This window comes from Rhinoraja longicauda, chromosome 1, assembly GCF_053455715.1.
Source record: "Rhinoraja longicauda isolate Sanriku21f chromosome 1, sRhiLon1.1, whole genome shotgun sequence".
Lineage (NCBI taxonomy): Eukaryota > Metazoa > Chordata > Chondrichthyes > Rajiformes > Arhynchobatidae > Rhinoraja > Rhinoraja longicauda.
The window spans coordinates 63,531,819-63,546,054 of record NC_135953.1 but is presented as its reverse complement, the minus strand read 5'-3'; the positions used below and the strand labels follow the sequence as shown (position 1 = coordinate 63,546,054).

The 14,236-nt window shown below is 42.8% G+C and overlaps 1 protein-coding gene across 1 annotated transcript; it reads right to left on the bottom strand.

Moving 5' to 3' along the window:
• Positions 1–3,259: 3,259 nt before the first annotated feature.
• cnga1b (cyclic nucleotide gated channel subunit alpha 1b) lies at positions 3,260–13,855 on the bottom strand. The gene is made up of 4 exons (XM_078410589.1): positions 13,744–13,855; positions 8,926–9,042; positions 8,418–8,524; positions 3,260–4,792 (listed from the first exon to the last, which is right to left on the bottom strand). The coding sequence occupies exons 1-4, from the start codon at positions 13,746–13,748 to the stop codon at positions 3,375–3,377; spliced, it is 1,647 nt and encodes a 548-aa protein (XP_078266715.1). The 5' UTR covers positions 13,749–13,855; the 3' UTR covers positions 3,260–3,374.
• Between the last annotated feature and the right edge of the window lie 381 nt (positions 13,856–14,236).

Genomic DNA, 14,236 nt, shown 5'->3' with positions numbered 1-14,236 from the left:
CTGCATGTAGAAACTCTGGCATGTAGAAATCACGACAGTATCTGAGCCTGCATGCTTTGGGGTCATCGTTTTGAAAAATAAGTTCAGATTGCGAGTGCAAGCTTATGACAGCCAACTGCAACAACTATACTGATGACTGCTCAGCTGGCAGACAATTCAAATGAACAATCGTTTTCTTTGGTTAAAATTTGGGAGAAACCAAAACGATATAATTTTTGGGCTTCCATTACCAAAATATTCATCTTGCCTTTGTCATTGTGAAGCTGAACCCAACCTGTGGGCGATCCTCCTCCCCACAACATATTACCTTGTTACCTGCATGTGGATAATTATAGATAATAGGAACATTCTAAAACAGAAATGTAGTGTTGAACAGAACATTGGATTTTAGGTTTATTATCGTCACATGTACCAAAGTACAATGAAAAGCTTTGTGTTGCGAATCCAATCAGATCATACTATACAGAAGTACAATAAGTCAAGTCAAACTCAAGTACAATAGTTCGAGCAAAGAGGAAGACACTGATTGCAGAATATAGTTCTCAAAGTTATAGCGCAACAGTTCCAACAACAAAGTTCAATGTCCACAATGGGGTGGAGGTGAATGGGACAGTGCCCCAGTTCATGGAAGGACTATTCAGAAACCAGATAACAGAGGGGAAGTAACTGTTTTTGAGTCTAATGGTGCGTGCTTGCAGACCTGTGGCTTTTGCCTAATGGGACCAGGAAGAAGAAGAAGAAATGACTGGGGTGGGACAGGTCTTTGATTATGTTGGCTGCTTTACCGAGGCAGAAGGAGTCAGTGGTCAGGTCTGTGTGATGGACATCCACAACTCTGCAATTTCTCAAGGTCTTGGGTGAAGACTGGTGCTGTAGACCGAGAGGTTTTAGTGACTTGTTCTTGTAATTTGCTGATACCATCTAAGCCTTTGGTAGCCCTTTCAGCAATGTACCATTTCCATTTAACCATTAGACATAAGACATAGGAGCAGAATTAGGCCATTCAGCCCACGGAGTCTACTCCGTCATGCAATCATGTCTGATCTATTTTTTCCTCAACTCCATTCTGCCTTCTCCCCATAACTTTTGACACCCTTCCTAATCAATAACCTATCAATATCCCCTTTAAAAATACCCAATTCCATGGCCTCTACAGCCATCTGTGGCAACAAATTCCACAGATTCACCACCCACTGGCTAAAGAAATTTCTCCTCGTATCCATTCTGAAGGTACGTCCTTTTATTCTGAGGCTGTGCCCTCTGGTTCTTGTCTCTCTAACAATGTAACTTTGTTATACCTTTCCAATACATAGGTGAGGGACTCAGAGGGGATCCATGTCATGATAGGAAGGTCCGGTTGCAGTAGGACTTTGTGTCCCCTGCCCGTCCTATTTTTACGAGTGCAGGACAGGAGTGGATTGCAGGTGTATAGCAAATGGCTGCATCAGGGGCCCGCAGGCACTGTTTAGCCATTTTGTCACAGCCAAAGAAAAACAGACAGCAATGTTTGTGTTTACTGAGGCTTGCAGTTCAAAAGGGGCGCCCGGCTCCAAGGAGTAAGTGGCAAAGCAAGAGTGACAATTTCCTTGGCCACCTCAAAGGCCTGTCGCAGTTTTACTCCGCATTTAAAGCAGGTTTTCTTTTGAATGACAGCACACAGGGGCAGCAACAAGGTAATACTGACGGTATGTAAAGCATCCTGTAGTCAAGTAACTTGGCAAACCGCTGAATCCCTTGTTTACACATGGGCTGCTCTAATCAAAAATATATATTTTTCACCTTGTCTGTTATCATTTGGTCTTTAACCCACCGAGTGCACAGAAACTGAACCATTTGATTGGTTACTCGTACCTTGTTTGGGTTAATCTCCCAGTCTCGAGATTTCATATGTTCTACTAAAGTGATTAGAGCTTCTGAGATATCTTTCTTGATGGGTCCTTGTAACAATTTGTCGTCAATATATAGTGAGCCACCTTAATGTCAGGGGGCTAGGTAGCATTTTTCTAGGTGTGTGGCCATGATGCCATGACATAATGTGGGGTTGTGCATTACCCCTGCGGTAAACGGCAAAGATGTACTGCCTCCCTTTCCAAGTACAGATAAACTGATCTTGGGACTCGTCAGCGATAGGAATAGAGAGCAAGGCATTGGCCAGTTCAATCACAGCACACCACTGGACAATCCCAGATGAAAAGTTCTTGAGTAAGGTAATAACATCAGATAATGTGACTGTTAAAAAGGGTGCATTCTTATTTGATTGGCAGTAGTAGACTGTTGTTCACCAGTTGCCATCAGCTTTCTCAATTGGCCAATTATAGCTGGAAACAGCAGGTCGATTGATTTCCACCTGTACATGCCTGACTATTTTTTCTCTGATTTCTTTATGGCTTCCCAGTATGTAGTTATGCTTTATGTGCATGCCGTGGGCATTCTAGGAATCGGGACAGATTCCCATTTAGCATTGCCCACCCCCACTATCACCCTCCATATCCAAAAAGGAATTTTTCCCAAAAGTGGCTGTATGGTGGATCCCCTTACAGATCCATGCCTTGTATGTGTTCAGGGACAACTGAATTGCATTGGGCAGTAAAACTGGGGTCAACCTGCAGATTCTGATGGTGCAGTTTTTTTTAGAAATGTGATTTAATATTTTGTGTATTGTATATTAATAACTACACAAATGCAATAAATGTTCTTTGAATACAACCTATTTTAAAAAAAAATACATTGAGAAATTCTGAAGAATTCTGAAGAATTTCTAATTTCTATATAAATACAACTTTCCTTATTCATACACATGCTGTATGGGCGACAGCAGAAAACATTATTGACATAAATACACAACATAGCTATTTTACTTTAGGGACTGAAAGAAACAAAAAAGCTCACTAACAATAATATGCAATTAAATTCCCAATAAAGTCCCAATAATGAGTTGGCATCTATTTCGCATCAATATTTACAGCATCATAGAACACACAAAGAATCCATTCAGCCCATCAACGCCGTACCAGATCCTGGTAGAGCAATCTGCAAGTCACATTTACCCAGTCTCTGTAAATTACTTTCCTCAAGTGAGTCATAATCCACTTATAGGTAATGAGTTCCAGTCGTAGTTTCTGTGTAAAATGTTTGTCCTCGTATTTCCCCTTCCACCATATGGCCAACACTTCAAATCGGTGCTGACTGGTCCTTGAACCAACTGCTTATTGGTACAGCTTCTATTGTACAAGTCTATGTATAAAATTTGCCATCGGCACATTAAAATGTCTTTCTTCATAACTTAATTCAATTTTTCTGTGAATCTTCTTCCCGAGATGGATCTCAATCACGTTAAAAACATTAAAATTGTATTATTAATTCCCATGTTTATATTATTCTTTTTTACCCTCTTCAACTTCAGCCTTTGCTTCAACATCTATCAGTCCTGAATAATCAAACTGCATTCCTGATTGTTTAATCTTGTTCTCAATCTTCATCACTCTTTCTTTTAGCTTCTGTTGTGCAGCGTTGTATTCGGCCAGAAGTCGAGCAAATTTGGTCTGCAGATTATCAATTGCAAGGTTCAGTCTTGTCACTTTATCCTCTAATTCCTTTGGATCAGCTCCAAGCAGGGCAATATCCAGATCCAGAAGACCATCCTTCATGAGAATCTGTTTCCCCTTTTCCTCCAGCATAGCTTTTGCATCTGGATACTCCGTGAGGGCTTCCATGAGATCATCCTTTGAGAGGCAGAACAAATCTGAGTAGCCTATACTCTTAATATTTGCTGTTCTTCTGTTCCCAGCTTTGCTACCTTTGATGTTGAGAATACTAATTTCACCAAAGTAGCTGCCATCACTGAGAACCACAAACTGAGTAATTCCATCATCGGCAACGACTGCCAGCTTCCCTTCTTTGATGATGTACATCTCTCTACCAATGTCTCCTTTGCGACATATATAATCGTCAGGGCTATACACTTGGGGTCTTAGCTTCAATACCAACTCAACTAGCAGACCAGCTTCACAATCTGCAAAGATGCGCACTTTCTTCAGTGTCTCCAGATGGACGTTGATTGCAATCTCTGCCCTGAGCTTATCTGGAATATACTTCAAGACTTCTCTTTCATCTACAGCTTTTTTGTTTGTCCACAAGTAGTCAAACCATTTGATAACTCTCTTCTCCAAATCTTTGCTGACTTTTCGGAAGTGCATGTACTGTTTGATGGCATCAATCCTTGATTGAAACTCTGCACGAGCTGCATTCATGTTGGAAATCATGGAACCAACGTTACCAACAATGGTGGCAAAAATCAACACTCCAACCAAAAAATCGCCCACCACAAAAAAGTATTCTGAATCCAATACTGGAGGAGGTGTTTCCCCAATGGTGGTTAGTGTCAGTGTTGACCAATAGAGACTGTATATATACTTCCTAGGAAGCCGAGAAAATTCCGGAATAGATACATCTGGATATACCCATGTGTCCGTTCCAAACCCTATAGCCTTTGAAATTGAATAGTACACACAAGCATTCCAATGGATGATAATTATGATGTACATGACAAGATTGGATATTCTGAAAATATTCGGGTAGTTTGTTCTTGTTTCAGTTCTTGACACAAACTCAAACATTCGACCGATCCGAGACAAACGATTTAATCTAATTTCTGGATATTTTAGGCCGAACAAGAAATACAGAATATCAGTTGGTATGAGTGAGAAAACATCTAATTTCAACTGCAATGTATAAAAATAATTTTCTCTGAGCTTATTTTCATCATGGACTAAGAGTCCTTGTTCCAGATAACCTGTAAGGGGAAAAGAAAGTATTAAAGTTATTAGAAAACATTTTCTGCAAAGATGCAAAATGTGCAATATGGAACAGGGTGCTACAATGGAGACTATCTAAAATTAAAGGAAACACAATTGACACATACTATATTTAAATAATGGCAATAATTATCTTGTAAATTAAGGCACCCAGCTTCAGTACAAATCAATACATTTAGCATTCAAATAACATGGATCTCTGGATTTTTTTTCAAACCTTTACCTTTAACATAACAAGAAGCCTTGCTTTTCATGGCCACATCAATAGACAATAGGTGCAGGAGGAGGCCATTCGGCCCTTCGAGCCAGCACCGCCATTCAATGTGATCATGGCTGATCATTCTCAATCAGTACCCCGTTCCTGCCTTCTTCCCATACCCCCTGACTCTGCTATCCTTAAGAGCTCTATCTAGCTCTCTCTTGAATGCATTCAGAGAATTGTCCTCCACTGCCTTCTGAGGCAGAGAATTCCACAGATTCACAACTCTCTGACTGAAAAAGTTTTTCCTCATCTCAGTTCTAAATGGCCTACCCCTTATTCTTAAACTGTGGCCCCTTGTTCTGGACTCCCCCAACATTGGGAACATGTTTCCTGCCTCTAACGTGTCCAACCCCTTAATAATCTTATACGTTTCGATAAGATCTCCTCTCATCCTTCTAAATTCCAGTGTATACAAGCCTAGTCGCTCCAGTCTTTCAACATATGACAGTCCTGCCATTCCGGGAATTAACCTAGTAAACCTACGCTGCACGCCTTCAATAGCAAGAATATCCTTCCTCAAATTTGGAGACCAAAACTGCACACAGTACTCTAGGTGCGGTCTCACTAGGGCCCTGTACAACTGCAGAAGGACCTCTTTGCTCCTATACTCAACTCCTCTTGTTAGGCTTTCTTCACTGCCTGATGTACCTGCATGCTTCCTTTCAGTGACTGATGCACTAGGACACCCAGATCTCGTTGTACATCCCCTTTTCCTAACTTGACACCATTCAGATAATACTCTGCCTTCCTATTCTTACCACCAAAGTGGATAACCTCACACTTATCCACATTAAACTGCATCTGCCATGCATCCGCCCACTCACACAACCTGTCCAAGTCACCCTGCAACCTCATAGCATCTTCCTCACAGTTCACACTACCACCCAGCTTTGTATCATCTGCAAATTTGCTAATGGTACTTTTAATCCCTTCATCCAAGTATATTGTATATATATTGTAAATAGCTGCAGTCCCAGCACCGAGCCTTGCGGTACACTAGTTACAGCCTGCCATTCTGAAAGGGACCCATTTATCCCCACTCTTTGCTTTCTGTCTGTCAACCAATTTTCTATCCATGTCAGTACCCTACCTCCAATACCATGTGCTCTAATTTTGCCCACTAATCTTCTATGTGGAACCTTGTCAAAGGCTTTCTGAAAGTCAAGGTACTCCACATCCACCGGCTCTCCCCTGTCAATTTTCCTAGTTACATCCTCAAAGAATTCCAGAAGATTAGTCAAGCATGATTTCCCCTTCGTAAATCCATGCTGACTCGGAACAATCCTGTTACTACTATCCAAATGCTCTGCAATTTTGTCTTTTATAATTGACTCCAGCATTTTCCCCACTACTGATGTCAGACTAACTGGTCTATAATTTCCCGTTTTCTCTCTCCCTCCTTTCTTAAAAAGTGGGACAACATTAGCTACCCTCCAATCCACAGGAACTGATCCTGAATCTATAGAACATTGGAAAATGATCACCAATGCGTCCACAATTTCTAGCGCCACCTCCTTAAGTACCCTGGGATGCAGACCATCAGGCCCTGGGGATTTATCAGCCTTCAGTCCCATCGGTCTACCCAACACCATTTCCTGCCTAATATGGATTTCCTTCAGTTCCTCCGTCACCCTAGGATCTCTGGCCACTAGAACATCTGAGAGATTGCTTGTATCTTCCTTAGTGAAGACAGATCCAAAGTACCGGTTCAACTCGTCTGCCATTTCCTTGTTCCCCATAATAAATTCCCCCGCTTCTGTCTTCAAGGGACCCACATTTGCCTTGACTATTTCTTACCTCTTTACATACCTAAAAAAGCTTTTACTATCCTCCTTTATATTATTGGCTAGTTTACCCTCGTACCTCATCTTTTCTCCCCATATTGCCTTCTTAGTCATCTTCTGTTGCTCTTTAAAAGAGTCCCAATCCTCTGGCTTCCCACTCTTCTTTGCTTTGTTGTACTTCTGCTCTTTTATTTTTATGCTGTCCTTGACTTCCCTTGTCAGCCACGGGTGCCTCTTACTCCCCTTGGAATCTTTCCTCCTCTTTGGGATAAATTGATCCTGCAACTTCTGCACTATTCCCAGAAATACCTGCCATTGCTGTTCCACCGTCTTCCCTGCGAGGGCCGCCTTCCAGTCAATTCTGGCAGCTCCTGCCTCATGCCTCTGTAATCCCCTTTGCTATACTGTAATACTGACACTTCCGATTTTCCCTTCTCCCTCTCAATTTGTAGAGTAAAACTTATCATATTGTGATCACTGCATCCTAATGGCTCTTTTACCTCGAGTCCCCTTATCAGATCAGGTTCATTACACAACACTAAAGCCAGAATTGCCTTCTCCCTAGTAGGCTCCAGTACAAGTTGTTCTAAGAATCCATCTCGGAGACACTCCACAAACTCACTTTCCTGCAGTCCATTACCAACCTGATTTTCCCAGTCTACCTGCATGTTGAAATCTCCCATAACCACCGTAGCATTACATTTGCGACATCCAAATTTTAGCTCCTGATTCAACTTGCACCCTATGGATAGCGGAGTGAGGGGGTATGGGGAGAAGGCAGGAACGGCGTACTGATTGAGAGTGATCAGCCATGATCGCATTGAATGGCGGTGCTGGCTCGAAGGGCTGAATGGCCTACTCCTGCACCTATTGTCTATTGTCTACTGTTTGGGGGCCTGAAGATAACTCCCATTAGGGTCTTTTTACCCTTACAATTCCTCATTTCTATCCATACTGATTCTACATCTGATTCCATGTCACCCCTTGCAAGGGGTGAATATCATTCCTCACCAACAGAGTGACCCCACCCCCTCTGCCCACCTGTCTGTCTTTTCTATATGTTGTGTACCCCTGAATATTCAGTTCCCAGCCCTGGTCCTCTTGTAGCCATGCCTCAGTGATTCCCACAACGTCATACTTGCCAATGTCTAACTGAGCCTCAAGCTCATCCACTTTATTTCTTATACTTCGCGCATTTAAATACAACACTTTAATTTCGGTATTCACCTCCCCTCGCACAATTGGCCCTGACCTTACTCTCTTATCCCTTCTAGAACTTCCCTCCCCATTCATCGAAACGTTAAATGAAACAATAATGTAGTTTTTGTATGCAGTTCCTTTATGGACAATTATTTACTTATGGGCTTTGCTGGGATCCGATTATCCCAATTATAATATTGAAGTGAGGCTTGTGCCTGAAACAGGAAGATACCCGGGCCACTGAGTATTTTCTGATTTTCAGGTTGCCAACGCTTTGTTTCAGCCAAGTGGAACAACTAAAAATTGTCCTCATGCAGATAAAAAATAACTCCTCAAAACAATAAAAAGCATACCCACCTGTCCTTGTCCTGAACAACATGTCCATAATGTAAATAACATCTGATACATAATCAAGGGTGAACCACAAGACCAAGTAATCTGCTTGGAGTTCTTCAAAACTTGCTCTAAACAGGGAATTAAAAAACATGCAGTCATTCAATTAAATTTGGTTATATTTTCTACAGTAAAACTTTCAACTAAATATAATATTGAAAAGGATCAGCAATTTTTTTTTTTAATTATGAGTTTTCATTATTGAATTTCAATAACTTAGCACTTTCTCCTTCTAAGATTAGTAAAGGCATGATAATTCATGAAGTTTAGCTAGACTCTCAGGTTTCGGCATTATATTAATTTCTTCTAACTTACAGTTAAAGTAAATCAGCAACACATTTATTTGTCTACCCACTGAGATTTCTAAAAGAATTCCCATGAAAGATTTTAGCACTTTGAATACAACCTCTCAAATGCTCTGTCAGTGCACCACTGAATCTAACAAATGACAATGATTCCTGCCCCAACCTACCTTGCTATGATCATTGTCCAGTTATACATCACTGGCATACTAATTAGCATGAGCCAACAGTAGTACACGTTTCCTGCTGGGTCCACAACGGGTATAATTTTTGTCCATCTAAACAAACTGCACAGAAGTGAAATCTCATCATGGTAAAATCATATTACATTTTAAAAATATAACCATTATATACAATATTAGTCTGAATGAAGAACAACTACATTGAACAACAAGGAATCTAGAACAGTACAGAAATAGACCCTTTGGCCCACAATGTCTGTGTCGAACATAATGCCAAGATAGATTAATATCATCTGCTTCACATGATGTATTTGACGATCTAGAAAAAATCATCCACGCATTTATTTCCTCCCGCCTACTGCAACTCACTATACACTGGGATCAGCCAATCATCCCTGTCCCACCTGCAATTGGTCCAAAACGCCGCAGCAAGACTCCTGGCGGCTACCCGTAAAAGGGACCACATCACCCCGATTCTGGCCTCTCTCCGCTAGCTCCCAGTACGGTACAGAATCGATTTCAAGCTCCTCCTATTTGGATACAGAGTCCTAAACAGGCTTCCCCCCCCCCCCCCCCCCCCCCCCCCCAGGGCGACACAGTGGCGCACCGGTAGAGTTGCTGCCTTACAGTGAATGCAGCGCCGGAAACTCAGGTTCGATCCTGAATACGGGTGCTGTACTGTACGGAGTTTGTATGTTCTCCCCGTGACCTGCGTGGGTTTTCTCGGAGATCTTCGGTTTCCTCCCACACTCCAAAGACGTACAGGTTTGTAGGTTAATTGGCTGGGCAAATGTTTAAAAAAATCGTCCCTAGTGGGTGTAGGATAGTGCTAATGTGCGGGGATCGCTGGGCGGCGCGGACCCGGTGGGCCGAAGGGCCTGTTTCTGCGCTGTATCTCTAAATCTAAATCTAAAAAATCTAAAAATATCAAAAAATCTTCTAACCCACCACTCAAACTCCAGGTCCCTCAGGTCGGCCGACTTGGGGCTGCTGACTGTCAATAGTCAATAGTCAATAGTCGTTTATTTGTCACATACACATAAATGTGTAGTGAAATGAAACATTACCCGCAGTTGAACAATAAGACCAATAAGAATAATCAATAAAAATGCAATAACGCATACAATCACAAACTAACACCAAACAAAAAGAGACATCCATCACAGTGAGTCTCCTCCAGTCCCTCTTCACTGTGATGGAAGGCCTTTTGTTATGTTTGTGTGCCATTGTATGTCTTTTCTCTTCTCCTGCGGTCAGGCTGTTGTCGGGGCGGTCGGGGCTCCCGACATTGAAGCCCCCGCTGGGCGGTGAAAATCCCGCGGCCTATTCCAGGCCGCGCCGGACGGTGAAAGGTCCGTGGCGGGCCGACCCAAGCCCCGCGATTCGGGGCGGGCGAACACGCTGCCTCTGCCGCTGCCGGTGCTCCCGATGTCGGCCCCCACCCAGGGGCCTGCGGGCTTCCGACATCCACGCGGCCCTCGCCGGAGCCTCCGGAGACGAGTCGCAGCCGCTCCCGCAGCATCCGCAGGCAGCCAGCGCCGCAGGTGGTGAGTCCGGGCCGCGGGCTCTGCGAACCAGAGCCCAGGTGGGCCCAGGTGGTCCCAGGTGCATGGCCGATGGTAGGCCGCAGCGGGAACGGAGACACGACACAGAACCAAAGGTCGCGTCTCCGTTCGGGAGAGAGAATTTTACAGTTCCCGTTCCCCCCCACCCACCACACACATAACATACAAACCCTACACCATATTAAAACTACAATTCATACAAAAAACACAAAAGACAGACGGACTGCAGGCAAGCCGCAGCTGCGACGGCAGCGCTGGCTCCTCCCCGGACTGTCCCCAGCGCTGACTGTCCCGCGGTCTAGGCTTAAGCTCAGGGGTGACCGCACTTTTGCAGTTGCAGATCCTCGACTGTGGAACAGCATCCCACTCCCCATCAGAACTGCCCCCTCCATCGACTCCTTTAAGTCCTCAAAACGTACTTCTATTCCCTAGCGTTTGAGGCCCTCTGAGGGAGCGCTGTGAACTGTTTATGTATGTGCTGTTATGTTTGTGTGCCATTGTATGTTCTTTTTTAGTACCTGCACTGATGTACAGCACTTTGGTCAACGTGCATTGTGTTTAAATGTGCTATACAAATAAAATTGACTTAACTTGACTTGACTTGACTATATCCCTCCACTTCCTACATATTGCTAATTATCCAAAAGCCTCTTAAACGTCACTATCATATCTGACTCCACCACTACCCCTGGCAGCACATTCAGGCACTCATCACCCCTGTGTAAAAATATTTGCTCCACACAACTCATAGAGTCAGAGTCATACAGCGTGGAAATAAGCCCTTCGGTTCAACTTAGAAACATAGAAACATAGAAAATATGTGCAGGAGTAGGCCATTCGGCCCTTCGAGCCTGCACCGCCATTCAATATGATCATGGCTGATCATCCAACTCAGTATCCCGTACCTGCCTTCTCTCCATACCCCCTGATCCCTTTAGCCACAAGGGCCACATCTAACTCCCTCTTAAATATAGCCAATGAACTGGCCTCAACTACCTTCTGTGGCAGAGAATTCCACAGATTCACCACTCTCTGTGTGAAAAAAAACTTTCTCATCTCGGTCCTAAAAGACTTCCCCCTTATCCGAGTTCTGGACTTCCCCAACATCGGGAACAATCTTCCTGCATCTAGCCTGTCCAACCCCTTAAGAATTTTGTAAGTTTCTATAAGATTCCCCCTCAATCTTCTAAATTCCAGCGAGTACAAGCCGAGTCTATTCAGTCTTTCTTCATATGAAAGTCCTGCCATCCCAGGAATCAATCTGGTGAACCTTCTCTGTACTCCCTCTATGGCAAGAATGTCTTTCCTCAGATTAGGAGACCAAAACTGTACGCAATACTCCAGGTGTGGTCTCACCAATGCCCTATACAACTGCAGCAGAACCTCCCTGCTCCTATACTCAAATCCCCTCGCTATGAATGCCAACATACCATTCGCTTTCTTCACTGCCTGCTGCACCTGCATGCCTACTTTCAATGACTGGTGCACCACGACACCCAGGTCTCGCTGCATCTCCCCTTCTCCTAATCGGCCACCATTCAGATAATAGTCTGTTTTCCTGTTCTTGCCACCAAAGTGGATAACCTCACATTTATCCACATTGTACTGCATCTGCCATGTATTTGCCCACTCACCTAACCTATCCAAGTCACGTTGCAGCCTCCTAGCATCCTCCTCACAGCTAACACTGCCCCCCAGCTTTGTGTCATCCGCAAACTTGGAGATGTTGCATTCAATTCCCTCGTCCAAATCATTAATATATATTGTAAATAGCTGGGGTCCCAGCACTGAGCCTTACGGTACCCCACTAGTCACTGCCTGCCATTCCTACTCTTTGCTTCCTGTCTGCCAGCCAGTTCTCTATCCATATCAATACTGAACCCACAATACCATGTGCTTTAAGTTTGCATACTAATCCTTGCCCGAACTTGCCCACATCGACCAACATGTCCCATCTACACTAGTCCCACTTGCCTGCTTGTGGTCCATATCCCTCTAAACCTTTCCTACTCATGTACCTGTCTAATTGTTTCTTAAACATTGCAATAGTCCCTGCCTCAACTATCTCCTCTGGCTATTCAGTCCATATACCCACCACCCTTTGTATGAAAAAGTTACCCCTCAGATTCCTATTAGATCTTTCCCCCTTCACCCTAAACCTATGGTTCTCAATTCCCTTACTCTAGGCAAGGGACTCTGTATGTCGACCCGATCTATTCCTCTCATGGTTTTATACACCTCTATAAGATCACCCCTCATCATCTTGTGCTCCGATGAATAGAGCCCCAGCCTGCTTAATCTCTCCCTGGAGTTCAGACCCTCGAGTCCTGCCAACATCCTCGTAAATCTTCTCTGTACCCTTACCAACTTGACAACATTGTTCCTATAACATGGTGCCCAGAACTCATTTAAACTTTGCCCCTCTCACATAAAGCTATGCTCTCTAGTCTTTAATATTCCCACTGTAGGGAAAAGGTTCTGACTGTCTACCCTATCTACATTTTCATAGTTTCATATACTTCAGTCAGGTTAACTTCAACCTCCAACGTTCCAAAGAAAACAATCCAAGTTTGACCAACTTCTCCTTATAGCTAATACCCTCTATTCCAGGCATCATCTTGGACCTTTTGCAGAGCCTCCATATCCTTCCTGTACTGGGGTGACCACAACTGCACACAATATTTCAAATTAATATTGGCTGAAAACATATTTTATGTGACAGCTTTCTAGGTGAAAAGTCCAATTCAATTCTAAAATAAGTAATCATTGACCAGAAAAATTCCAAATCTTAGACTTAGACTTTACACCAACTAATCATTTAAGATAATATTTCTAGATCACTTCAACACATTAGTAGGTAACACAGCACTGGATAAGATTTCTTTCCCTTAAGGGCATCAGTGAGTTCCACCAGTTTTGTGGTTACCATTACTGAGGTCAGTTTACATTTTCACTCAATTACTTAAATTTAATTTTCCTACTGGCCATGGAGTGATCCCAATTTTTGTCTCCATGATCCAGAACTTTAGCGACTAGTCCATTAACATAAGCAATGCACAACCATACCCCTAACAGGGATTGCTATAAATTCTACTATAATACTATAAATTAATTAGGTATTGAACATGATTGCATCCCTTGAGTCTCCGTGTTTATAACCATAAAATAAAAGCATGTCCTAAACTTAAATCCCCACAGCGTACACGCTTTATTGAACAGGATAAAATCCAAGGACACTTACTGCATCAGGCCTTTCGGATTGTCGTCCTCCTCTTTCTTCTCGTCTTTCTTTTCGTCTTTCTTCTCGTCTTTCTTCTCGTCTTTCTTCTCATCTTTCTTCTCTCCCTTCCCCTTTTCTTCCTCTTTTTCTTTATGCTTCTCTTTGTCCTTTTTCTTCTCTTTGTCCTTTTTCTTTTCTTTTTTGCCATCAGATTTACTGTAACATGGAGTGATATTTGACACTTGTTCAATATGAAAAATGGTTTCAACAGAAGATATTTTCCACTCACCCTTTATTTTCTTTTTTTTTCTTTTTGGATTCTTTCTTTTTTTCTTTTTCTCTGAAAATGAAGATCATACGTATTATTCGGTATGACATAATTAATATTTATAATCCCATCATTCACCGTAATTGCTTTCACAAAGTGGCATATTTATCCTCTGATGTTATTTAATTTTTCTATTTTAATAGGAAGAAATCCAAAGGTTAATAGGAGAATAAGTAACAATTGAAT